Source organism: Tachyglossus aculeatus, chromosome 2 (assembly GCF_015852505.1).
Source record: "Tachyglossus aculeatus isolate mTacAcu1 chromosome 2, mTacAcu1.pri, whole genome shotgun sequence".
Taxonomy (NCBI): domain Eukaryota; kingdom Metazoa; phylum Chordata; class Mammalia; order Monotremata; family Tachyglossidae; genus Tachyglossus; species Tachyglossus aculeatus.
Genome location: NC_052067.1, coordinates 22,153,441 through 22,179,429, shown reverse-complemented (window position 1 = coordinate 22,179,429; position 25,989 = coordinate 22,153,441). Strand labels below are relative to the sequence as shown.

The 25,989-nt window shown below is 39.8% G+C and overlaps 1 protein-coding gene across 1 annotated transcript in view; it reads right to left on the bottom strand.

Annotated features, from left to right (window-relative positions):
• The window catches only part of TCAIM (T cell activation inhibitor, mitochondrial), a 47,932-nt gene that overhangs the window by 3,306 nt on the left and 18,637 nt on the right, over nt 1-25,989 (bottom strand). The window contains exons 2-10 of the mRNA XM_038769094.1: nt 25,476-25,548; nt 22,315-22,450; nt 19,814-19,967; nt 16,983-17,235; nt 11,885-12,007; nt 7,558-7,655; nt 6,607-6,698; nt 3,648-3,880; nt 3,052-3,186 (exon numbers count right to left, since the gene is read on the bottom strand). Of these exons, the coding sequence (XP_038625022.1) occupies nt 3,052-3,186; nt 3,648-3,880; nt 6,607-6,698; nt 7,558-7,655; nt 11,885-12,007; nt 16,983-17,235; nt 19,814-19,967; nt 22,315-22,450; nt 25,476-25,504 (1,253 nt within the window). The 5' untranslated portion in view covers nt 25,505-25,548. The remainder of the gene's footprint in view (nt 1-3,051; nt 3,187-3,647; nt 3,881-6,606; nt 6,699-7,557; nt 7,656-11,884; nt 12,008-16,982; nt 17,236-19,813; nt 19,968-22,314; nt 22,451-25,475; nt 25,549-25,989) is intronic.

The window sequence follows — 25,989 nt, the reverse complement described above, 5'->3', positions numbered from 1 at the left end:
GCCATCCTGAGCTTTACAGGAAAAGCATTTTAATCTGCCGAGATTGGTATCCAGTATAACTATTTAATTTCACATGTGAGGAACCTGTCAGAACCAAACTAAACCAAATGACGACTGTCAGAAGCCAAACAGAAAGGTATTCTATGCATTTTCAAATTTTAACTGAGCTGTTCCAACATCACTGCATAGTATTAGAAGAATACACCAGATGACATGTATTTTTTTTTGGCTTTTTGTTTCAAGGGAGCTGAGGAGGGGAGGGAAAGGGACAGATGCAAGTTCACATGCTGCCCCAAGAGCCAGGAGCAAAATACATCACAGTGGCTGCATCCAGCTTGCCGACTGATTCTATCCAGGCCACTACTGGATATGTGTCATAAATATCTAATATCCCTGAACTTGTATCATTTATTAGAATATTTATGAGTTATAAATTTGTGTGAAAAAGACATTAAGCTCTGTTTATACAATAAATGCCTTAGCAATCCTGTGGGTGGGCATTGTGACCACCAAATACCTCATCAGCTTACCACAAATTTTTATTGGCCTCTCAGAAGCTGCCCCCATTGTTCCACTTTCACATTTCTTGCAGATTTTGATGCTTCCTTTGCCTTCCCACTCCAACTCCTTTCTCCTACTCTAATTTGTGGTGACTTCAACATCCACATTGATGATTTTTTGATCCCCACCCACCCCCAGCCATCTACTTTTTTCTGCCCCTCCATTCAACTGACCTAGTGCTGAATCTTACCTCAGCCACCCACCAGAATTGACACATGCTTCGAATTAATCACTTCAAAAACTTCAGGAGAGAATTCCCCTAAGGCACTGCCACCTCCTTACCACTCTACACAACTTCTATTTCTTTCTCTTACTCTCTCTCAGGAAGAGAACTGGCTGTTAAAATTCATCCCCTCTACTTGCACCTCTGACCCAATTCCTCTCCTTCCAAAAAACCTCTTGCTTCCACTCTCCTGTCCTCTCTCACTGCTATCTTCCACCTCTTACTCCCCAATGGATCTTTCCCATCTGCCTTCAAAACACATTCAAGTCTCCGCCATAGTAAAAATAAAACCCCTCCCTTGATCCCATGGCCTTAGCCAAGTAAGAACTTTCGGTGGAATAATAATTGTAATAATTATTGTGATATTTGTAAAGATCCTACTATGTGCTAAGCACTGGGGTAGATACAATCCAATCAGATCATACACATTTTCAGGGGGAGGAAGAACAAGTATTTAATCCTCATTTTATAGGCAAGGAAGCAACCCCTTCAAAAAGGAAAAAAACTGTTGCATAGTACTTGGGCACGCAATTACACATCCTGTGTGACTCCTTTACTGAAAAGCAGTGGAAATTTTTATTGTTCCAAAATAGACCAGTGATTTTCAAACCTTCTAAAATTGCGGAAATTTCTGAATTAGTTTTTATGATGAAAATTAGTCACGAACAAAAAAATAGGGCCTGAATATTGTAGAGCAGACACAACTGCCAAGCTATCTTCATGTAGCTTTTAACCTCTGTAGATTCATACTGTCTACTCATTAGTTGAAAGCTCACTGTACCAAGCCACGTTGCCAGCACTGCAAAATCAAACATCAACTGTATCTTGACCAGAAGAATGATTTCAAGCAAGAGAAATAAAAGTAAAATAATTATTTTAATCAAAAGTCCTTTTTCCTATGTTACTATTTATCTCACTTTCTCCATTAATAAAAAATAATTATGGTGGAATTTGTTAAGTGCTTACTAAGTACCAAGCATTGTGCTACGCGCTGGAGTAAATACAAGATAATCAGATCAGGCACGGTCTCTGTCCCACATGGGGTGCATAGCTGAAAGGAGAAGGAGAAGGAATTCCATCCCCATTTTAAAGATGAGGAAACAGAGGCACAGAGATGACTTGCCCAAGATCAAAGAGCAGGCAAGAAGCAGAGTTGGGATTAGAACCCAGGTCTCCTGACTTCCAGTCCTGTGCTCTTTCTGCTATGCTATGGTGTACCTCTGTTATCACTGTCAACAGAATTTTTCTTAGAATGGAAGTTCCTAGACAACAGGGACTATCTTTGTTTGATTAAACCCTGAATAATATATTTTCTCTAGTCCCATGCAATGCCTCCAGGGTCACTCAGTCAATGATTCACTATATATCTTGAGGGATGGAGACCCATGCAACACCACTGCCAACCAGTCACAAAGAGAAGCAACGTAACCTAGTGGATAGAGCACAGGCCAGGGAATCAGAAGAACCTGGGTTCCAAACCCAGCTCTGCCACTTGTCTGCTGTGTAGCCTTAGGCAAGTCACTTAACTTCTCTGTTGCCTCAGTTACCTCATTTGTAAAATGGGGATTAAGACCATGAGCTCTATGTACAACCTGGACTATGTCCATACTAATATATCCCAGCACTTAGTACAGCGCCTGGCACATTGTGCTGAACAAATACATAAAAAAAAAATTGTGGTCTAGGGGCTGACCATAAGCCAGAAAGGGCTCATATGGCATCCCAGCCCCCTGTGATAAAAAAAGCCACATCATCATCATCATCATCAATCGTATTTATTGAGCACTTACTGTGTGCAGAGCACTGTACTAAGCGCTTGGGAAGTACAAGTTGGCAACATATAGAGACAGTCCCTACCCAACAGTGGGCTCACAGTCTAAAAGAACATACCTATCCATTTATCTATCTACTGATATGTGGAGAGAGAAACGTTCCCAATATACCCTTATTTGTAGTATGTCTATTTTTTTAGATTATAAACTGTCTATGAAAGAGTCTGTTAAATTTTAATTTGTACCAATTCCTAGCAATTTTTTAGTGCTTACAGCATTGAATGCTCTTACATCATTCTAAGGTTTGCCAACTAAGAATAAATGAATCAAATACGATAAAATGACATTTCTAAAAGTGATTATTCTCACAATTTCTCTATCAAATTATATTTATATTTTATATAATTACATATTCCATCATTTTAAATGACTTTTCAACCTTCAAAAATCCACAGGTTGGTTCACACACTTTAACAGACATCTGAAAGTACTTACTCTTTCTTTTTTTTCAGGTTCTCTCTTGCCTGCTGTGCTTTGGTAAGAATAAACCACTGGAGGGATACTGGATCACAGTTTGTTACTGGGATGTTAAAATGCCCAAATTCATGCAAGCTTGGAGCATATCTGTCACTGTAAGGACATATATGTTAAAGGAGCAGTAATTTTTTTCTTGATAAAATTTTAATGAGAACCCAAGGTTAAAGGAGGAGCAATCAAGCACCAGAAAAAAAAAACCCACATTAAAGTGAAAATTTAAATAGAAGTCTTTGGAAAAGACTTGCTGCATAAAAGGATGTATAATTAGTTCAGATGAAAGATTATTAAAAGCTTATAACATTTGGATTTTTTAGCTGTCTGTGCTGCATTGATTTTGACCAACAAGTGGCAGTATGTATCCAAAATTGACAGAAAAGACCATTCTTTAATAAGCAAATTTTTTTCCATTGTACCCAGTATTTATAATCAGGACTATTAAAACACAAATGATTTAATGAACAATGATAATATTCTACCATTTTAAAAATGAACTAAAAAAATAAGCTGAAAGGCAGTATGAGAAAGAAAAAAAAATTACCTATATATACACTTACTTGTCAAGAATCATCTGTAAACCACGCAGGCTTCGAGGGTGAAAAGGTATTCTATTGCTAATCAGTCTATGATAGAAACACTCAATAATAGGATAATATTCTTCAAGTGTCAATAATGGCTGCAGTTCTTCAATATATACTACTTGCATACCTCCAAGAAGTTGGCTTATTTGGTCTTCTAACAGCAGCAGTTTTCTTTGAAGGTCATAATAACTTGGCAGCCTTTCAAAAATCTAGAGTATGAAAAATACTATATTAGTTTTGTGTTACAAAAAGATTAAAAACTTCATGATGTATTGGGAAGCTAGCAACAAGGTGAAATAACTTATTTGCTAAAAAGAAAGACCCAAGTAAAAAAAAAACCTAGTAGGTGGAATAGAAGCAGAGACATAAAATACAGATTATGAATTGTTATTCTCATACTTTTTCACAGCATTTAGTACTTAGAGTACATATTGCATCCAGCAAGTGCTCAGTCAATAACTTTTAATGAATGAATTTTTGAATAAAAATATAATCACAATAGTTTATGGCAGGTAACTCAAAATATGAGCACAAACAGACACACTATAAAACATTCCAAAATGTTAGTGCCAGGCTTCATGGGGGAAAACCCGTGGCTCAGTGGAAAGAGCCCGGGCTTTGGAGTCAGAGGTCATGGGTTTGAATCCTGGCTCCGCCACATGTCTGCTGTGTGACCTTGGGCAAGTCACTTAACTTCTCTGAGCCTCAGTTCCCTCATCTGTAAAATGGGAATTAAGACTGGGAGCCCTACGTGGGACAACTTGATCACTTTGTATCCCCTCCAGCGCTTAGAACAGTGCTCTGCACATAGTAAGCGCTTAACAAATGCCATCATTATTATTATTATTATTAAAACCAACAAATTTAGTACTAATGGCCTACATACTAATATCCTTGGAATCTTCTAAATTTCACTCACAATTATCTACAACAGGATAATGCATAACTGACAGCTGTGAAGTGTACAATGGGTAGAACAGATTACTTCATTCTTTCAATCATATTTATTGAGAGCTGTCTGTGTGCACGGCATTGAACTAAGCACTTGGGAGAGTACAACAACAGACGCATTCCCTGCTCACAACGAGCTTACAGCCTACTTCAATCTTAAACCTGATCTTCTGGCTCTGCCTTGCTTAAGAAAGTAGCTTAAAGTTATTCTGGCATAATCAATCAATCAATGGTATTTAATAAGTGCTTACTATGTGCAAAGCACTGTACTACGTAGATGCGAGAGTACAAAAGAGTAAGCACACAAAGCCCTGCCCTCAAGGAGCTTATCAACTAATGGTAATGATCAGGTACTACTAAAACCTACAATGGCTTTTTGAGTGTTCTCAAAACTATGGACAACACTTTTTATCCACTTTAATCATATGTTTTTGAGTTGATCAAGAGCAGATCCTATTTTCCAATCTCCTTTTGGCGACACTGACAATGGAATCAGATATATTTGTTCCATTACAAAACATTAAATACACATTTGCTTTTGGATATTGGATATTGGATATGAACATTATTCATTCATTCATTCAATTTTATTTATTGAGGACTTACTGTGTGCAGAGCACTGTGCTAAGTGCTTGGGGGAGTACATTATAACAATGAACAAATGTTGCCAACTTGTACTTCCCAAGTGCTTAGTACAGTGCTCTGCACACAGTAAGTGCTCAATAAATACAATTGATTGATTGATTGATTGATTGATTGAACAGACACATTCCCTGACCACGACAAATTAACAGTCTAGAAGGCGAGACATTAATATAAATAAATGAATTACAGATATGTTCATATGGCTGGAATGATACACAACATGTGGATACTCCATTCATTCAATCATATTTATTGAGCACTTACTGTATGCAGAGCACTGTACTAAAAGCTTGAGAAGTACAACTCAGCAACATATAGAGACGGTCCCTACCCAACAACAGGCTCACAGCCTAGAAGACAATATGTGAGCATTTGTGAGAAAAAAATGTGTAGAAAAAAATTTTAAGTTTATTTGTCAAATTACTTTGCCTATGAAAATTACACTCTGACAACCAAAAACGTTTTTTGCCTCAGCATATGGTTAACCTTGTGGCAGTATCACTTGAATGCTTATGGAATAATTGTTTTCCTGTTTGGAAGAACTGAGTTACAATAATAATAATAATTATTATTATTATTATGGTACTTGTTAAGTGCTTACTATGTGCCAAGCACTGTACTAAGCAATGGGGTAGATACAAGTTAATCAGGTTGGACATAGTCCCTGTTCCACATGGGGCTCACAGTCTTAATCCTCAATTTACAGATGAGGTAAGCTGAGCCCCAGAGAAGTTAGGATATGAGTTGGAAAACCATATTATACCTGAAACATAAAAACTAAAAGCAGAAATTCCAGGAAAAATAAGAGAACATATGAAATTAATTCTGAAAATTGCATGTTATATATCTACAACTGATGGCATTAATTATTGAATATGTTTAAAAATAGTACTTTTGAAATACCGTAATCCAGGAAATAGGAAAATCAGTTTTTGTAATTGCACAATCATAATATATAGTATCAGAACTTCATTATTTGTGGTCCTGTCTTGTCATTTAATATTGAGTATGGCATAGGGAGGAGTAACCCAGAAAGTACCCTCTGAGTTGGGCCAGTTTTTGATATATGGAATGGGCCTTTTCAAGACTTTACAAAATGAAGCTCTTAAGACATGAAAAGAAGCTGAATTTCCTAAAAGGAAAGAAGGAAAACAGTGTTGCGGAGACAGAGAAGATCAAATTATTTGCATGATAGAACAGAGTGAGGAATACTTTCATATGCCTCTTTGGCAACCAGAACATTTATTTTGATTTTACCAAGATAACAGCATTGCTTTAAATAACATTATTCTTTAGATACAATTAAAAGAGTTAATTTTGCATTTAAGCTTTTTCTTACTTCTGTCCAGTGGTGATGGACATCCATTGTTCCAAGCATCACATGTCCTACTGCACTCATACCTGAGCGGTCAGTAAACATCACAGTTCGCCCTGATAATAAAACATAAATCCTTCAGTTCCATTCAAGAGTAGCTTCATTTTTAAGATGTCACATTTATAATCATGTTATATCCTGTGTATTTGCTAACAAGGAGTATTAGAATTAAAATTAATGAAGCTTTGACCATTTATTATAATAACTGTGGTATATGTTCAGCTATTACTATGTGCCAAGCACTAATTTACTAAATGGTGGGGGAGAGATAAGATAATCAGGTGGGACACAGTTCCTGTCCCACATGAAGCTATTGAACAGGTACCGAATCCCATTTTACAGATGAGGGAACTGAGGTACAGAGAAGGAGCATGGTTTAGTGGAAAGAAAATGGGCTTGGGAGTCAGAGGACGTGGGTTCTAACCCCGGCTCCTCCACGTGCCTGCTGTGTGACCTTGGGCAAGCTGTTTAATTTCTTTGTGCCTCAGCTACCTCATCTGTAAAATGGGGATCAAAACTGTGAGCCTCACATAGGACAACCTGATTACCTTGTATCTACCCCAGTGTTTAGAACAGTGCTTGAAGGCACATAGTAAGCACTTAACAAATACCATTATTATTATGACTTGCCTAAGGTCACTCAGTAGGTAAACTGTGCAACCAGAATTAGAACCCAGGTCTTCTGACTCCCATGCCAGTGCTCTCTCCGCTAGGCAATTCTACTCTCCGTAATTTATATAAAAAAATATGGATTCAATTTTTTTTCAGAAAACAAACTTAGAAACTAAGTCAAAAGTCTTGAACAAAGATTTCCAATTTTCTGTGGTTAAGATATTCAATTTTTTGTTATTTTTTATTTGCACATAAGGTATTACAAGGTAATGATCAGAATGTAGTATTAAGAAGATTATATACCTTTAGCATTTTTAAGTGTTTCCAGGTTCTGCTGAGCTAAACGACTTAAACTGTGTAGTTGGCTACATCGATGAGCAATTCCCCAGCTTCTCTGCCACCTATACAAATAAGGGAATGAGAGCCTCTGTAACTTGTCCACACAGAGTGAAGGCAATAATTCATATTAATAATATTCTCCATCCACATTGACTTCCATGCCTATAGCCCACACCAGCTGTTTCTATCAACTCTATTTACTGAATGCTTACTTTTTGCAGAGCACTGTACTAAGTGGGTTTTTTAAAATGGTATTTGTTAAGCGCTTACTAAGTGTCAAACACTGTTCTAAGCACTGGGGTAGGTACAAGTTAATTAGGTTGGACACAGTCTGTGTCCCACATGGGACTCACAGTCTAAGTAGGAAGAAGAACAGGCACTTAATCCCCAGTTTACAGTTGAGGAAACTGAAGCACAGAGACGTTAACTGACTTGCCCAAGTTCACACAGCAAGCAAGTGGCAGATCCTGGATTAGAACCCAGGCCCTCTGATTCCCAGGCCCATGCTCTTTCCACTAGGCCAAGGCACACCAGGTCAAGGAGGACTCCCAAGGTCAAGGATTATTAGCTGGGAGTAGAGGCAAATGGATTTGTCAAGAAGGAGGTCATTGGTGACTTTAGATGAGACAGTATGCATGGAGTGAAGAGGGTGGAAGCTAGATTTCAGGGGGTCGAGGATATGACTGTTGGAGAGGAAGTGGAAGCAGCAAGTGTATACAGTTCGCTCAAAGAGTTTGGAGAGGAATGGTAGGAGGGAGATGGGACAATAGCTGGACAATGCCATGGGATCAAGGGAGGAGTTTTTAGGGTAGGGGATATAGGGGCTCGTTTGAAAGCCGTGGGGGAGAAGTCACCGGAAAGTGCATGGTTGAAGAATGTGGTCAGGGAAAGAAGGGGGGAGGAGGTAACTCTTCTGATAAGGTGTGAAGGGATGGGGTGAGTGGCTCAGGTTGAGGGGTAGAATTTGTGAGGAGGTGGGAACTCTCTTCTTGAGATACTGCTGAGAGAGTGGGAGGGAGGAGGAAAGGACGGGAGAGGAGCAGGGGAGTTTTTTTCATTGAGACCACACCTAATGATTTCCATTTTATCAAGGAAGTACATGATGATCTTTAGGGGCAAGAGATGGATGGGCAGGAGGATGGGGTTTGAGGAGGGATTTAAAGGTCCAGCTCATTGTGGATAGGGACTATGTCTATCAAATCTACTGCATTGTAGTTTTTACTAGTACAGTGCTCTGCACATAGTAAGTAAGCACTCAATAAATACCACTGATTGAAACTGTAGCCTAAGGGAAGTATTACATGGTAAATAGTTATTGTTTTGAAAAATGCACTGTAACATGATCTGAATTCACCTCCCCAACCAGTTGCAGGGAAAAGATTTCCAGAATTCCAATGGAAAATTATGGAATCCAAACTCTTACAGACTTGAGTGTATGGAGGATTCTACATAACACACACAGACACAGACACAGACACACACACACACACACACATACACTCAACACAAAACTCTAAGCCACTAAAGTTGATAAAGTTTAAGATATATTTCACTATTGGAAGAGGGGGAAATGAATTATGTGAAAGAAATGCCATTAATTTTTCCTCAAAATTATTTATGATCATTTCCCTTCATTCTAACTGTATCCTCTCACTGTTCAAACTCAAAAGCAAGTTTATCACATTCTCTTCAGCTTGTAGGTAACAAAGTGAATTGCATAAACATTACATTATATGTCCTTCTGTATTATAAATAATGGAAAGCTGGGGGGGAAAATCTAATTGAATGTTCATACATTTCTAAATATTTCTAAGGTTCACACATGTCTATATAAAACACTTCGTTTTTCTCCAATCAGAAACAACTCAAAGTACATTTTTCAATGTTACCTAAAAGATAAACATTTCTTTACCTAGTTAAACATGGATGTTTTCTGTGTGCTACTGCTACAAGAAGGACTGCCTGATATTCAGACCTAATAATGCTGGTTGGAATGTTCGTAAGTGGTGCATGAGTCACAGTTTACATTCCTTTATGGGTTCTTAAAATACAGGAGTCATAGAGCTATGATGGAGTTAGACAAACCCTTGCGATTCAATTTTCCTAGCCATATCCTTTTATTTTCTTCCCCATCCCTCTGTCCCAAGCACTGGAGTCAACTAAGGGAAGAAATAGTTTTCTCAGAAATATTAAGAATCTATAAAATGCATAAAAATGTTAGACAAAGAGTATCTTGAATGTTTCATTATCTTCTAGGAAGAAGTGAAACACTGTATTAAAATGGATAACAGGGCATATACTGCCTGTTCAAGTACGGTATATGGATTTCAAACACAGTTTTACCATCTTTAGTTGGAATCCAAATCTGGGCATAAGTGAGGGGGAAGGCTAATACCTTTCACGAGCTGGTGAGAAATGTAATTTCCAATGGCAGATGCATTTCTGAACAAACAAAATGCCAAAAGCAAAAGATGGCTAAAGCTGGAAACGGTAGCATGTGTGACTCTCCAACCTCCATAAGCCAATATCAGATTCACCTCCTCTCTTACTTTGATGAGTACTCCGGACTGCAAAATTGGGCTTTTTGAATAGGGTGAGTACACTCCTGGATGTGATGCCAGAAAAGCCACATTTTCTGGGCATACGACTACTTTAATTAATTATTCAATATCACTCTGACAAATAGTTCTTTCACTTCTGCACCATCTTAATACTTGGGTCCTCTCATAACCTTATGTACTTATTCACTTGGATCTGTTCCCCTTAAGCATTTGCTATTCACCCTACACTAAGCCCCACAGTACTTATATACATATTCTAATTTATTTTAATGTCTGACTCCCTCTCTGGATTGTAAACTCCTTGTGGGCAGGAATGTGTATACCAACTCAAGTGTACCATACTCTCCAAAGAGCTTAGTACAGTGCTCTGCACACAGTAAGCACTTAATAAATTCCACTGATTGACTTATATACATACCTCACATACCCCAATATTTAAGCACTAACTTATGTACACATACCCCCTTTCCCTTCTTCCTCCAATCTGAAAATTGTTTTAGAGTCTATCTCTCCTGCTAGATTTTAATATCCTTGAAGGAACAGTTAATGGACACTAACTCTGTTGGACTTAATCAAGGGCTTAGAACAGTGCTCTAAAAAGCATCTGATACCATCAGTAAATCTGGGCTTGAGAAATTACCAGGAAAATGTAGTTGCTCTGAAAATTTCATCAAGACTCTGAGACTATTTCATTACAACAAAGCTGGTCTAGTTGGAGCCATCAGATCCAGAGTGCTTTGAGGAGAAGGAAGGAGTCCACAGTGTCAAAGGTTGCCAAGAGGTCATTAATAATAATTATAGTATTTGTTAAGCACTTTCTATGTGCCAGGCACTGTTCTAAGCACTGGGGGAGGATACAAGGTAATCAGGTTGTTCCACGTGGGGCTCACAGTCTTAATCCCCATTTTACAGATGAGGTAACTGAGGCACAGAAAAGTTAAGTGGCTTACCCAAGGTCACACAGCAGACAAGTGGCGGACCTGTGATTAGAACCCACTTCCTCTGACTCCCAAGCCCGTACTCTTTCCACTAAACCGCACTGCTTCTAAGGATTATTAGGGCGGCATAGAACCTATGGGCTTTGGCTGCAAGGTGATCCTTGCTGACTTTTAAGAGGACTTTCTACTGTAGTGAAGTAGAAAGGGTAAGTGAAGAGGTTGGAAACTGTGTATAGTGAATTAAGAGGAGAGTTGGTGGAAGGAAAGTGAAAGCAGCAGATGCATGAAGTTTGGATATGAATGGTAGCAAAGAGATGCGGCGATAACCAGTGGGAACAGTGGGATTGAGAGAGTGATTTTTTAGAATTGGGGAAACTTGAGCATGTTTGAAGGTAGAAAGGAAAGAGTTTTCTGAGAGAGAGACTGAAGATAGTGGTGAAGGAGGGGTGGAGAATGAGAGCAAGTACCTTTAGGAGGAAAAAGGGATAGTGTCAGAGGTGAGATGAAGGAATGGATTTGAATTCTATTTAACTACTGCACATTTACTTCTCATATGGTATACACATTTTCCTTGCAAAGGTATTTTCTTCAATAGATGTAAAAATAGTAAATTCACCAATCTTTTTTTTCTTTTTCAAAATTTAATAATTGAAATATAACTTAGGAAAACATAATTGAAGAATAGTTAGAAAATGGGGTCGCTACAGATGATGTTTTCCTTTCTGGAAACCTTATCTACACACTAGCTTAACTTGACCTCTAAATTAGGTTTCTTATATTGTGTTTTGTTACCTGATATCCGAGAGCTGCAGCTGATGAGACAGTTCATCTTTTAAACGGTCTAGTTCTCCCCGTAGTGGCAAACTATTATTCAGCTTCTTTATTGCACTTTTTTCATTATTACCTAGCCAGGAACTAAAAAGAGAAAATAGAGACACATAAAAATCAAAATCTGTCTATATTTTGTGAAGAGGAAAAGTTTCACTGCTAAAAGGCAAATATAACTACACTTAAAGTAGTTCCAAAGGTAAAACAAGTGCTTTCATACATACCAAACCCCCAATTAACAAGTACTTTTTAGTAAAACCATCTGAGACACTTCTTTTATGCTAACAAATCAGTCAATCCATCACTCTTAAATCTTCCTATTGCTTAAAACACAGAAAATATTTTAAAATAACCTAGGTAGATGGAATTTCAAAAATGAAAAATAAATTATTTAATTACTTCAATGCTTTGTTTTGTAGATTGCAAGCTCCTTGTGGGCAGGGGTCGCATCTACTAAGTTGTTGTACTTTCCCAAGTGGTTAATAGAGTGCTCTGCACACAGTAAGCACTCAATAAACACCACTGATTGATTGATTTAGTCAACGATTGGAGAAATGATACGTTTCCAACAGATAAGTTTTTAATTTTCAGGAAAAACAAGGCCGTAGGAAGGAGAGATTACAAAGGGAAAAAAAGCAGCCTCAATAACCTCAACCAAGGTACTGGATATGCTCATTAATAACAACAACGGTAATTGTTAAGAACTTACTATGTGCCAGGCACTGTACTAAGCACTGGAGTGGATACAAGCAAATCGGGTTAGACACAGTCCCTGTCCCACATGGGGCTCATGGTCTCAATCCTCATTTTCCAGATGAGGTAACTGAGGCACAGAGAAGCAAAGTGATTTGCCCAAGGTCACACAGCAGACAAGTGGCGGAGCCGGAGTTAGGACCCATGACTTTAAGGAGACACCTATTTGACTGACACTACCAGGAGAATTTTATGAGCACTTTAATAGTTAAATGGAGTACCAGAAGATAAAGAGCAAAAGGAAAGTACAAAATATCAGCATCCCAGGAAAAGAAAAGGGGGGGGGTAACCTTCTTGCTTTTGAAGAAACCATGTTAAAAAAAGGTAGAAATCACTGTTTTAAAATATTTTGCATGCTAAACTTGAATAGCAGAATCTGAATTATAAAATGAATTTGCAAATTTACAAAAGAAAACAGAAGAGGAGGCATGAGGAATTATGGAAAGATCTTCATTTGTTAAATGGTGAAATGGCAATTTTCAAAATAGCAGAATCAAGTAAAAGCACAAATATCATTACAGAGAAAAGTAGTGGAAGGCAAGAGTTATTTCAACCAAAAAATCAGACGGGCTGTGTTTAACAGAAAGAAGAGCTGTGTCTGAGAAAATTTCAATACACTAAATAGAGCTCTATACTCTGTTCCTAGTACTTATGAGTCACAGGGCTAGATTCCAAACAGTACCAAACATTTGCAGTATTATATAATAACCGTGTTATTTGTTAAGTACTTACTATGTGCCAGGCACTGTACTAAGTGCTGGGGTGGATACAAGCAAATCTTGTTGGACACAGTCCCTGTCCCACATGGGGCTCACAGTCTTAATCTCCATTTCACAGAAGCATACTATACTGAAAAGGCATACAGAAGAATACAGTTTGGTTCACAGTGATCGTCCAAAACTGTATAGATTTTTCAAATTTTTTTACTGTGCTAATTCTCAAGATTCCTTTAGAGGCAATAAGGTGAAACAGAGTACCTACACCTTTTTTCATTTTTTCCTGGGAGAGCAACACTTCTCTTTTCATTTCTCAGCTCCCCTAACATCTTACTGTGGCTGCCTAATCTGGCTAGAAAGAGTTGCCTGGAAACATATCAGCCTTGTACTGTTTCTCCAGAGCAGCAGCAGGGGGATCAAAATGTGATATTCAGGTACTTTTCTGAAACATTGTATGGTGAAAGACAGATAGGTATGATGGAAGGAAGCCGGACATTTTTTTCTGTGCTGGGTGGGGTAGGGAGTGGGTTTTGTTTTTTTTTGTCTTAAATCCCAGCCAGGTGAAAAGTGGTATCTCTTACAAAGATGTAACCCTCTAGTGAATTCACAGCGGGGATGTGCTTAGAACTATTGTTCCTCTTTGTGCTCTCGGCATCTCCTCTCCACAATACATTCTTAGTGCTTCCTTTTGTTTTGTTTTTTGTTTCCTCAAGTTCCTCTGATTGATGTAAACTGAGACGTTTAGATTGAGGTTTTCAGCTGTATTAATGCAGGGTCTTGGACTTTGATAAATATATATATATATATATACCACTCAATTGATCATTCTTACAATAATACTATTTGAACTTTCTGCAGCTGTATCTAAGGGAAACGCACACAATATTTTGAATCATAAAAATGGTGTGGACATTTTGGAAAGAAAAGTAAAATGGAATGTCACATGAAAATGTAATATTTTCAACTTTTAACTTCAGTTTTTACCTTTCCATAAAAATACACATTTGGTAAGATGAAAAATACTTTATAGATATTTTAATATTTTTGTAAGTCGATTTTTAAGACATCTAGATACCTAGCAAAGCATAGTCATCCCTGCATATTTTTCTTTTGTATTTATTATACTACCGATACCTTGAACCTTGAGGTGTGAGCTCTCTAAAATCGTCCCTGCCCCCTCTTCAACTCTCCCATCCTTCTCAGCAGTCTCTCTAGAGGAGATCCACCCCCTCCACCTGCGCATCCAACCCCATTCCTTCGCACCTTAACAAAACTTACCCCTTCTCTCCTCTTCCTCCTTAACAGCCATCTTCAACCACTGGCTCTTCAATGGCTTCTTCCCCTGTGATTTCAAACATGCCCAGGTCTCCCCATCCTAAAAAAACCCTCCCTTGACCCCATGGCTCCCTCCAGTTATCATCCCATCTCCCTCCTACAATTCCTCTCCAAACTCATTGAGCGATTCATCTACATCCGCTGTCTCAAATTCCTCTCCTCCAATTTACTCCTTGAACCCCTCCAATCTGGCTTCCATCGTCTTCACTCCACAGAAACCTCCCTCTCAAAAGTCGCCAATGATCTCCTTCTTGCCAAATCCAACGGCCTCTACTCCATCCAAGTCCTCCTCAACTTCTCAGATGCCTTCAAATCTGTGGACCACCCCCTTCTCCTGGAAATGTTATCCAATCTTGGCTTCTCCTTATCGCTCTGGCAATTCATTCTCAATCTCCTTCTCTGCCTCTCACCCCCTAGCTATGGGGTCCCTCAAGGTTCAATTTTGGGTCCCCTTCTACTCTCGATCTACACCCATTTCCTTGGAGAACTCATGCTCCCACGGCTCCAACTACCACCTCTATGTGGATGATTCCCAAATCTACATCTCCAGCCCTGAACTCTCTCCCTCTCTCCAGTCTCGCATCTCCTCCTGCCTAGAAGACATCTGTTCTGGATGTCCTCCCATCATGTAAAACTTAACATGTCCAAAACAAAGCTCCTTATCTTTCCACTCAAACCCTTTCCTCTCCCTGATTTTCCCATCACTGTAAATGGCACCACCATCCTTCCTATCTCATGAGCCCGTAACCTTGGTGTTATCCTTGAGTCCTCTCTCTCATTCAACCCACATAGTTAATCTATCACTAAATCCTGTCAGTCCTACCTGCACAGCATTGCTAAAATCTACCCTTTCCTCTCCATCCAAACTGCTCCCAGCCTCCTGTTTCTCCCCACTCCAGTCCATTCTTCACTCTGCTGCCCAGATCATTTTTCTACAAAAACATTCAGGACACGTCACACCATTCCACAAAAAACTCCAGTGGTTGCCCATCCACCTCCACATCAAACACAAGCTCTTTCACCATTGGCTTTAAAGCACTTTGCCACCTTGCCCCCTCCTACATCACCTTGCTTTTTTCCTTCTACAACCTAGCCCGAACACTTCCCTCCTGTAGTCAAATCTGCCAGACAATTACTCTCCCCTCCTTCAAAACCTTACTGAAGGCACATCTCCTCCAAGAGGCCTTCCCAGATTAAGCCCAACTTTTCCTCATCTCCCACTCCCTTCTGTGTCACCCTCACTTGCTCCCTTTGCTTTCCCCCCTTCCCTGCCCCATAGCACTTACGAATATATCTGTAATTTTATTAATTTATGTAGATGACTGTTTATTTGTATTTATGTCTGTCTCCCCACCTCTAGACTGTGAGCGTGTTGTGGGCAGGGACTGTCACTCTTCATTGCTGTATTTACTTTCCCAAGTACTTGGTAGAGTGCTCTGCATGCAGTAAGTGCTTAATAAATACTACTGAATGAATGAATGAATGAATAACCTTCTCACTGTACCTCGATATTGCCTGTTTCACTGCCAACCCCTAGCCCACGTCCTGCCTCTGGCCTGGAACCCACTCCCTCCTCAAATCCGACAGACAATTATTGTCCTCCCCTTCAAAGCTTTATTGAAGACACATCTCTTCCAAGAGTTCTTCCCATACTAAGCCCCACTTTTCCTCATCTCCCACTCCCTTCTGTGTCACCCTGACTTTCTCCCTTTCTCTTCACCCCTCTCCCAGCCCCACAGCGCTTATGTGCATATCTGTAATTGTATTTACTTGTATTGATGTCTGTCTCCCCCGACTCCCTTGCCAGACTGTAAGCTCCTTGTGGGCAGGGAATGTGAACGTTTACTGTTGTATTGTACTCTCCCAAGCACTGAGTACTCTGCACACGGTATCAATGAATGAATCAATAGTATTTTTTAAGCACTTACTGTGCACAGAGCACTGCACTAAGCGCTTAGGAGAGTACAAGATAGCAGCATTGGTAGACAAGTTCCCTGCCCACAACGAGCTTATAGTTTTGAGGGAGGAGCTTACAGTCTTGAAATTTCTTGAACCCCTGAAGATTTTTGAAGTCTCAGAGTTAAAAGAAATCAAATGTGTGGGTTCCTCCAGACTGACAAACTATTACATCTATGATTTATAAAACAATACCATGACTTTAAAAAATTATTTTTTCACATTTTCATCATCTTTCCTTGATAATGGATTTTTGTTCTTATGCAAAATAGTTATTTAGATGAATAATAACTTTTACATACATCAGAGTAGTTTCAACTCTCTGGGCTTGTTCTAGTTCTTCTTCAGGGTCCTTCAATCCAGTAAAGGAGTAATAGGTCTTATCCCATTTAATAGTCCTGTAGAATGTCTTTTTTGATTCTTTTCTTGGCTGGGAACTTGCATTAGCATTCGAGGTTTGGACATGCTCAGAAGATAAGCTGCAGGCATTGAGAATATCTAAAACTGTACTTAGAAGATCTCTGTTGTGCAAAGTAAAACTGACAGCCCGAAATCCTGCAAAATACAACAGATAATATTGTGATCAGTTTAATGTTAGTCATTTCTTAAAAGGAACATTTCCCACTTGTAATCTATAAAATATCAACTGACTAAACAGTATCCTAATTATAAACATTCGAATTAATGTGCATACCATTCCAAAATGGAAATAGAAGTTCACTTGTTCACAGCTAAATACATTCTTCTGTCCCCAACCCTAAGAAGACATTCAATCCACCCAACCACCATGACCACTAGAAAAGGCGTCTCACTAGTTTGGGGTGGGAAAGTCCTGCAGGATTGGCAGTACTAAACTAAATCCTCCAGGAAAAGTCTGGGGATGATTTACTTCTCATACCTATCTCTGCTGTGCATTATCTTCTCATTTATGTTTCATTTCAGACCACAGCCTAGAGTAGCCAAAGCCCCACACTGCCACCAGGCCTTTTGGCTAGAGTGGAGGAAAGCAGTGGCACAAACAGCAAATGGAACCACCCACAGGAAATGCTGATTTTTCGAAGACAAAGCTGCAGAGAATACTTCTGATTTTCTCTCCATGGTTGAAGTTAGTCACCCAGACCCTGTGGGATATTCCACGGTTTTTACCTACCTCACCTGGCTGGGAGTCTTTTTTTCTCTTAGTGGCCAGATCAGCACAATTGATTTATTTTTTATAATTGTTGAAAATGGGGGCCCTAGTTGGGTGTTCAGTTGTTCTAAGTGAGGGATCTAGCTGGCCTAAATAATCAGTCTTTTCCTAGAGTTTGATAGAATTACTATAAGTAGGAAAAATTTCCAAAAAACCCTTTTATTTCAGTCACACATGAGACCTTGAGTTGTGGAACCTGAGGTGGGTAAAAAAACTTACTAACCAAGTAAGTGTGCATCTAAACTGTTAGACAAAGATGTAAAGTAATAGGATGAAAACTCAGAAATGGGAATTGCCCGTTACCAAAGCACAATAGGGACCAGCTATTGGAAATGGTGATGGCTGAAGATCTTTCAGTGGGTTGGTTTTCTGGAAACCCAAAAAGAGTCAAATATTTTCAGTGTGTGGATCTATTCCACATGCAAACTGCCCATGATGTCAATAGTAGGGAAAATTGATAGACCTGAATAGGGACACAAATATAGATCCTATTGGTCTGAAAATGAGATAAGGGCTCTGGCTTATTTCTAGCATTAAAAGCCAAACACCCATCTTAGAATTATAATTAACCAAAGGAAGCATACAGAGCTGCTAAACATGAAGCCCGGTCACTAGCCTCAGGGAAAGGGGGTTGGACTTTAGCAAAGTCAGAACATAGTCATCCCCTTATCTCCTATAACAGGTAAATGGGCAAATGGAGCAGGTAGGCACTTAGGCAGAACTGGCTTTAAAGGGTGAGCAAGGAGGGTGATGGCTTTGGGCTACCAATTTTTAAAGGCCACTTTTTTGGGGCCCTCCTTCTCTAGGCAGGGAGAAGAGCCCCCTGCCTGTCTCCTCCCTGCCCAGTGGTGGACATTGGGAGGTTTTGGACAAATGGCATTGCCTCACCCTTCGTGGTCTTGAACAAATAGTTTCATTCATTCATTCAATCGTATTTATTGAGCGCTTACTGGGTGCAGAGCACTGTAGTAAGCGCTTGGGAAGTACAAGTCGGCAACACATAGAGACGGTCCCTACCCAACAGCGGGCTCACAGTCTAGAAGGGGGAGACAGACAACAAAACAAAACATATTAACAAAATAAAATAAATGGAATAAATATGTACAAATAAAATAGAGTAATAAATACATACAAACATATGTACATATATGCAGGTGCTGTGGGGAGGGGAAGGAGGTAAGGTGGGGGGGGAAGGGGAGGGGGAGGAGAGGGAGAGGAAGGAGGGGGCTCAGCCTCACTCTAGTCTTGGTTGAGTGGTTTAAAGATCAGAACTGCTTGTTGATTTCTGTTCTTTAATCTTCCCCCTCTCTGAATTGAATCAGGGTACAACCCTGAACCAGTGTCTCCCTGGTATGGTCTTGGGTAGAGGTAGCTTATGGGACAGAATTCCTGGAGAAGCAAATATTTCCATCATGAAATTTGCCTTCCCAGCCTCCAACTTGCCCTTTCTTTATGAATCTGCAGGGCTGGCACCCAGGGAATAAAGTGCAACTAATTACAAGGCAAAATGATGTTCCGTGCACCAGAAATATCATCAGCTCATCTACGTCAATAGACCCAGGGAGACCAGCCCTGCAGATGCTAAGAGAGAATTAGAGTTGGAAGAATAGGAGGAGTGAGGAAAAAGGGATTTAAGCAGCATGCTAAACATGGTTCTTCCCTACCAGGGGAAGCGAGCTCCAAGAGAGGAAGAGGAGGAAAAGGGAGAAAAATGATTTTACCTCACGAAGGAAGTTATCCCACCTTCTTTTCTACAGGTGAAAAAACTGAAACCCAGAGAAATTCAATGATTTGTCCAAGATTATCCAGAAGGACATTCACAGAGCTAAGAATAGAATGCATTACTATTTTCTGGCTTAATTCCAATTATGATTATATTTATATCAAAAGCAAAATATTGTACGTATTAAACTTGAAGAGAAATAATCTGAACCAAAAATACACCTGAAATGCTGAAGGATTCCTGGCTCTCAGAAGAGTTCTGTTCCGTTTCTCGAACATAAAAAGTGAGCTGAGTTGGTTTTAAAGACTTGATTCCTGGTTTCTGTATGCTTTCCAAATAGGCACTTAACTTCTTAAGAGAATTTTCATTGACTTCCTGAAAAAAAAAAAAATGCATCAGAAGAAGACAACCAACTGACAGCAACAACTGGACTATTTCTTCAACAACTCACTAAACTCATCATGCCCCTGTTCTAGAAACAAGTTATTCCTAGAGTAGGGCGTCATTATGCTGGGAATGCCTGAGGCTCCTTGTCCTTAGAGTCTGGAGTGATAAACTGGTCTGTGTTCCTGAACCTCTGAAGATACAGCCATACCCAAATGTGCAGCCCCCATTTCCACTGACTACTTACAAGAACGATTTTTCGTTCTGAATGTCCAGGTTGTGAATCTGGCAAAAGGTATCTTTCCTAAAAGAATTACTGAATTTTACCTCTTTAATAAGCTTAGCTTTTTAAATAAAATACTTAGAGTTAAGATATCCTGATTAAGAACAGTTGAATCATTCTACAAAAGAAGCAGAGAATTAGAAATAAAATCCTTTAAGTGCTTAGTTTACCTAACCACATTGGTACAGTGGTACAGTAGGAGCTGCATAAACAGTGTTAGACCAAGGCAAGATTTCACATCAATATAAACTTCAATATTACATGATCACCCAAATTATTTGGGGGATTCTCTCGAAGACTATTCTTTGATAGTCTTTTGGGAAATAAGGAGGAAGGCCAAGTGTAAGTTGGGTTTGGTGTTTGTAGAGATTTGAAGACTGCATATACGAAACCCAGAATGGCAAAGAAGGAACTGGAGATTTACCCCTGATTAACTCCTTCACCCTACGAGCCAGGGGAACATGAATGCAAAGGAGAAAAAGATCCCAGAGACAAAGAATCAATCATTCAAATCAATTGCATTTATTGAGTGCTTATTGTGTGCAAAGCACTATACTAAGCGCTTGGGAGAGTATAACAGAATTGGTAGATAAGTTCCCTACCCACAACCAACTTACTGTCTAAAGAAGGCAGGCTACACTGTCACAGATTACTACAGCAGAATGAAGAAACACACAGTGAAGTGAAAATTCATGTGCTTGCTAATGAGCCTCAGATGCACCTGGTCCATTGCTATTTTTATATTTGAACTTAAAATGCTAAGCATTTTTATGGTGATCAGTATTGTGGTCTAATAGATGATAAAAACACATTTATTTGTTGGTTTTAGACTTCACATTTAAAATGCAGACAAAATATCTCCTTTAAATAAAAATACTTTCTACATAACCCATGCTTAAAGCAGGCCAATATATCTGGCACGTCAGACCTCATGTTTTTCTAATTTCAGGCAACCTGTTGCTCAGAGTTTGGGCTGCAGGGGCCTAGGGAAGCCCTGAGTTCTGTTTATGACCCTGAGATTGGAACCACATTCATATTCATTTAGAGAAGCAGTGTGGCTTAGTGATGAAAGCATGGGCCTCAGAGTCAGAGGACCTGAGTTCCAGCCCTGCCTCTGCCACTTGCCTGCTGTGTGCCTTTGGGCAAGTCACTTCACCGCCCTGTGCCTCAGTTTCCTCATCTGTAAAACGGGGATTCAATACCTGTTCTCCCTCCTACTTACAATATGAACCTGATGATCTCGTATCCCAGCGCTCGGAACAGTGCTTGACACATCGTAAGTGCGTAACAACGGGCCTAGTGGATAGAGCAAGGGCTTGGGAGTTCAGAGGACCTGGATTCTAAACCAGGCTCCACCATTTGTCTGCTGTGTGACCCTGGGCAAGTCACTTCACTTCTCGGGGCTTCAGTTCCCTCATCTGTAAAACGGGAATTAAGACTGTGAGCCCCATGTGGAACGGGGACCGTGTACAACCCGATTTGCTTGTATCTACCCCAGCGCTTAGTATGGTGCCTGGGACTTAGTAAGCACTTAACAAATACCACAATTATTATTTTTATAGTTATTATTATTATCATCCAGGGAAGGTCCCTGGATTCATCTCAATATCAGAAAAGAGCACCCTCTAGGAGCCCCCATCTGCAACCCAAGGCAGATTTTTAAAAATCCACTTAGAAACTTCTGAATTCCCATTTGAGGCACTGCATATAGCACTATATTAATATTTTCAAGGGAGGTTTTCTTCATCAACTTCACATGTACTAAGCTGGGATAGAGAAAGCGTGCAATATTGTGCAAGGGAGGTTATTGTGCAACAGGGGCTAGAGTTTCACCCTAGTTCTTTTTCTCTGTATGCAAGCAGAAAGCGTGGCTACTAATAAAGCCAAAACATTAACTCCGTCTTATTAAACTAATTTAAAACATTAGCCCAGAGGAATATTTATCAGAACAGAAAGGCTCATTTAAATCTAATAAAGCTCTGTGTTATTTGGCCCTGCCATTTTAAATTAAACATTAAAAGAAAAGTTGAACAAGGTACAAAAATAAATGCTTACCCTCTCTCTGGGATGTTGGCCAAAGAAATCTGGATGCACTGCAAAATAGAATGGTCTCAGAGCATTGACCGCTTCAGCTCCAGATAAAGCTCTTGAACGAATGAACCACTGTGGCAATATCTTCTCTAGACAAAACCTTACCAAAAAAAAAAAAAGTTAGACTTCGTAATTTCTCAAGTCATCCAAAATAACTGTAAACTGCATGATGTGTGACTGATAATCAATACCACAACCACAACCATGTATTTATATACGCCAGTTACTCTTAATTAGTTTTATGAAAATAGTGGGAAAGCCTCTTGGAGGAGAAGTGATTTTAGGAAAGCTTTGAAGGTAGGGAGAGTGATGGACTGTCAGATTCATTCAATCGTATTTATTGAGCGCTTACTGTGTGCAGACCACTGTACTAAGCGTTTGGAAAGTACAATTTGGCAACAGATAGAGACAATCCCTACCCCACAACGGGCTCTTTCAGGCCAAGGGAGGACATGGGAAAGGGGTTGGTGGCAAGCTAGAAAAGATCGAGGTACAGCAAGTAATGTATTTTAATGTCTGTCTCCCCCTTGTAATCTGTAAGATCCTTTTTTATATAGTACTTGTTAAGTGCTCACTATGTGTCAAACATTGTTCTAAGTGCTTGGGAAGGTACGAGTTCATTAGGTCAGACACAGTCCCTATCCTATGTGGGGCTCACAGTCAAAGTAGGAGGGGGAAAGGGTATTTAATCCCCATTTTACAGTTGAGGAAACTGAGGCTCAGAACAGTTAAATGATTTGCCCAAGGTCACACAGCAAGCCACTGGTAGAGCCTGGATTAGAACCCAGGTCCTCTGACTCACAGGCCTGTGCTCTTTCCACTAGGCCATGCTGCTTCTCCTTGTGGGCAGGGACAGTGCCTGCCAACACTTTCTACTGTACAACACTTAGCACACAGTAAGCACTCAATAGATACCATTAATTGATTGACTGATTAAATAGTTTAGGTGGTGTGGAAGGGCAGAAGTGGTAGTTGGAGGATACATGGTGGACAAACAGAGATTATTCCGGGAAGGCCTCCTGAGGGAGATAGGGTCTCAGAATAGCTTTGAAAATGGGAAGAACTGCGGTCTGTTGAGTTTGAATGGGGAGGAATTTACAGGGGGAAAGGAGAATGAGAGCAAGAGTTTAGGTGTGGGGAAGATGAGAGCACTATACTGTGCTGTGGAAGATAATGCCAGAGTCACAGCCTTATGAGGCAGGACGGTGCTGTTGTCTTCAGTGATGGGACAGTTGGTGGGACGACAGGATTTGGATGGGAAGATGAGGAGTTCTGTTTTGGACATGTAAATTTTGAGATGTTGGATGGGATATCCTGGAAGGGGGGGATACAAGGTAATCAGTTTGTCCCACGTGGGGCTCACAGTCTTAATCCCCATTTTACAGATGAGGTAATTCAGGTACAGAGAAGTTAAGTGACTTGCCCAAAGTCACAGAGCTGACAGGGACAACCTGATTACCTTGTATCTACCCCAGTGCTTAGAACAGTGCTTGGCACATAGTAAGCATTTAACAAATACCATTATTATCATTATTGCTACTATAGAGCTCACAGTCAATCTCCATTTTACGGATGAGGGAACTGAGGCACGGAGAAGTTAAGTGACCTGTCCAAGGTCACACAGCAGACACATGATGACTCTGGGATTAGAATAATAATAATAATAATGGCATTTATTAAGCCCTTAGAATGTGCAAAGCACTGTTCTAAGCACTGAGGAAGTAACAAGGTGATCAGGTTGTCCCACGGGGGGCTCACAGTCTTAATCCCCACTTTACAGATGAGGTAACTGAGGCACAGAGAAGTTAAGTGACTTGCCCAAAGTCACACAGCTGACAATTGGCAGAGCTGGGATTTGAACCCATGACCTCTGACTCCAAAGCCCGGGCTCTTTCCACTGAGCCACGCTGCATCCTCTGACTCCCAAGCCCTTTTTCTTGTGGAATCAAGGATAATGCCCAACCTGTGGGTTTGAGAGATGGAGAGGATGGTCATGATGTCTACAGTGATGGGAAAGTGAGGTGGGGCAGAGGATCTGCCTGGGGAAATGAGTTAGGTTTTACATATGTGAGCTTGAGGTGTCAGAGGAACAACTGTGTAGAGATGTCTTTGAGGCAGAAGAAGAGTGGGCAGAGTTAGCACAGTATATGTGAGAGTACTCTGCAGAAAGAAGTAATTAAAGCCAGGGGAGCAGATGAGCTCCAATCACCCTCCCTTATGCATTGACTATGAACTTGGCTGTGTGTCCCTTAATAAATCAATCAATCAATCGTATTTATTGAGCGCTTACTGTGTGCAGAGCACTGTACTAAGCGCTTGGGAAGTACAAGTCGGCAACACATAGAGACAGTCCCTACCCAACAATGGGCTCACAGTCTAGAAGGGGGAGACAGAGAACAAAACCAAACATACCAACAAAATAAAATAAATAGAATAGATATGTACATGTAAGATAAATAAATAGAGTAATAAATATGTACAAACATATTTTGATACTCACCCTAGCTCCACAATGCTTATGCAAAGATTCTTATACCCCACTGTTTCCCCCATCCCTAATCTATTTTAATGTCTGTCTCCCCTATAAACTCCTTGTAAGCATGGATTGCATCCACCAACTCTGTTGTAATGCACATTCCCAAGCACTTAATTCAGTGCTCTGCACACAGTAAGTGACCAATAAATACAATCGATTGATTGACTGATGGACTCAAAACGGAGCCTTGAGGAGCAGCCAGAATTAGGGAGTGGAAGGCAGAGGAAGAGCTTGTGCAAGAGACTGGAATGGATTGTCCAGAGAGGTAGGAAGAGAACCAGGAGAAGACTAACAGAAAATCCAAGGTCAGGAGTCTGGATTTTTGCTCAAGTAGAAAAGATTAATACTGGTTGAAGCTGTTCTTCAACCAATGTGGATTTTAAAAAAAGAACATGCAAGTTCATAACTACTCAAAGAAGAGCAATGTCCCTGCAATGGGAGTCACAGCAATTTAGCTTTTCCTCTGATATTTTTGAGTATTTTTTCTCAAAAATAAGTAATAATTTCAGAAGTAAAAAAAACTGATTCTATCTAAGTAACGGACAGCAATTTTCTTTCAATATGAAAATAATTTGAAGACCAATCTTACCTTCTTACAGGCCTCAAGTAGCAAAACATTTCAGGATGTATATGCAAGCCAACTTCAGAGCATCCATTAATCACTTAAAGAAGTAAACGGAAATGGAAAAAATATTTAATAATGATATTTGGTGTTCTTTTCCAATCCTTCAGAAATTTTATAGAACATTTTTTCGTAGGGTAGGATACATTATTTATATTATCGTCCATCTCCCCGTCTAGACTGTAAGGTTGTTGTGGGCAGGGAAGGTATCTGCTAATTCTTTGTATTGTTCTCTCCCATGAACTTTATACAGTGCTTTGCGCAGAGTAAGCACTCAATATCATTAATTGATTGATCTTAGAATTTAACAATCACATATTAGGCAACAATGATGGATTAAAAGGAAAAAAAAAAACCCTCAAAACAAGAAAAATATTTCTCCATTGACTGAAGTATATACAAGCAGTGTTAAAATTCTGTCTACGGAACCAAGAATTTTTAACCATCCCTGAAGAAAAAATTTACATGGATGGGCACTCTA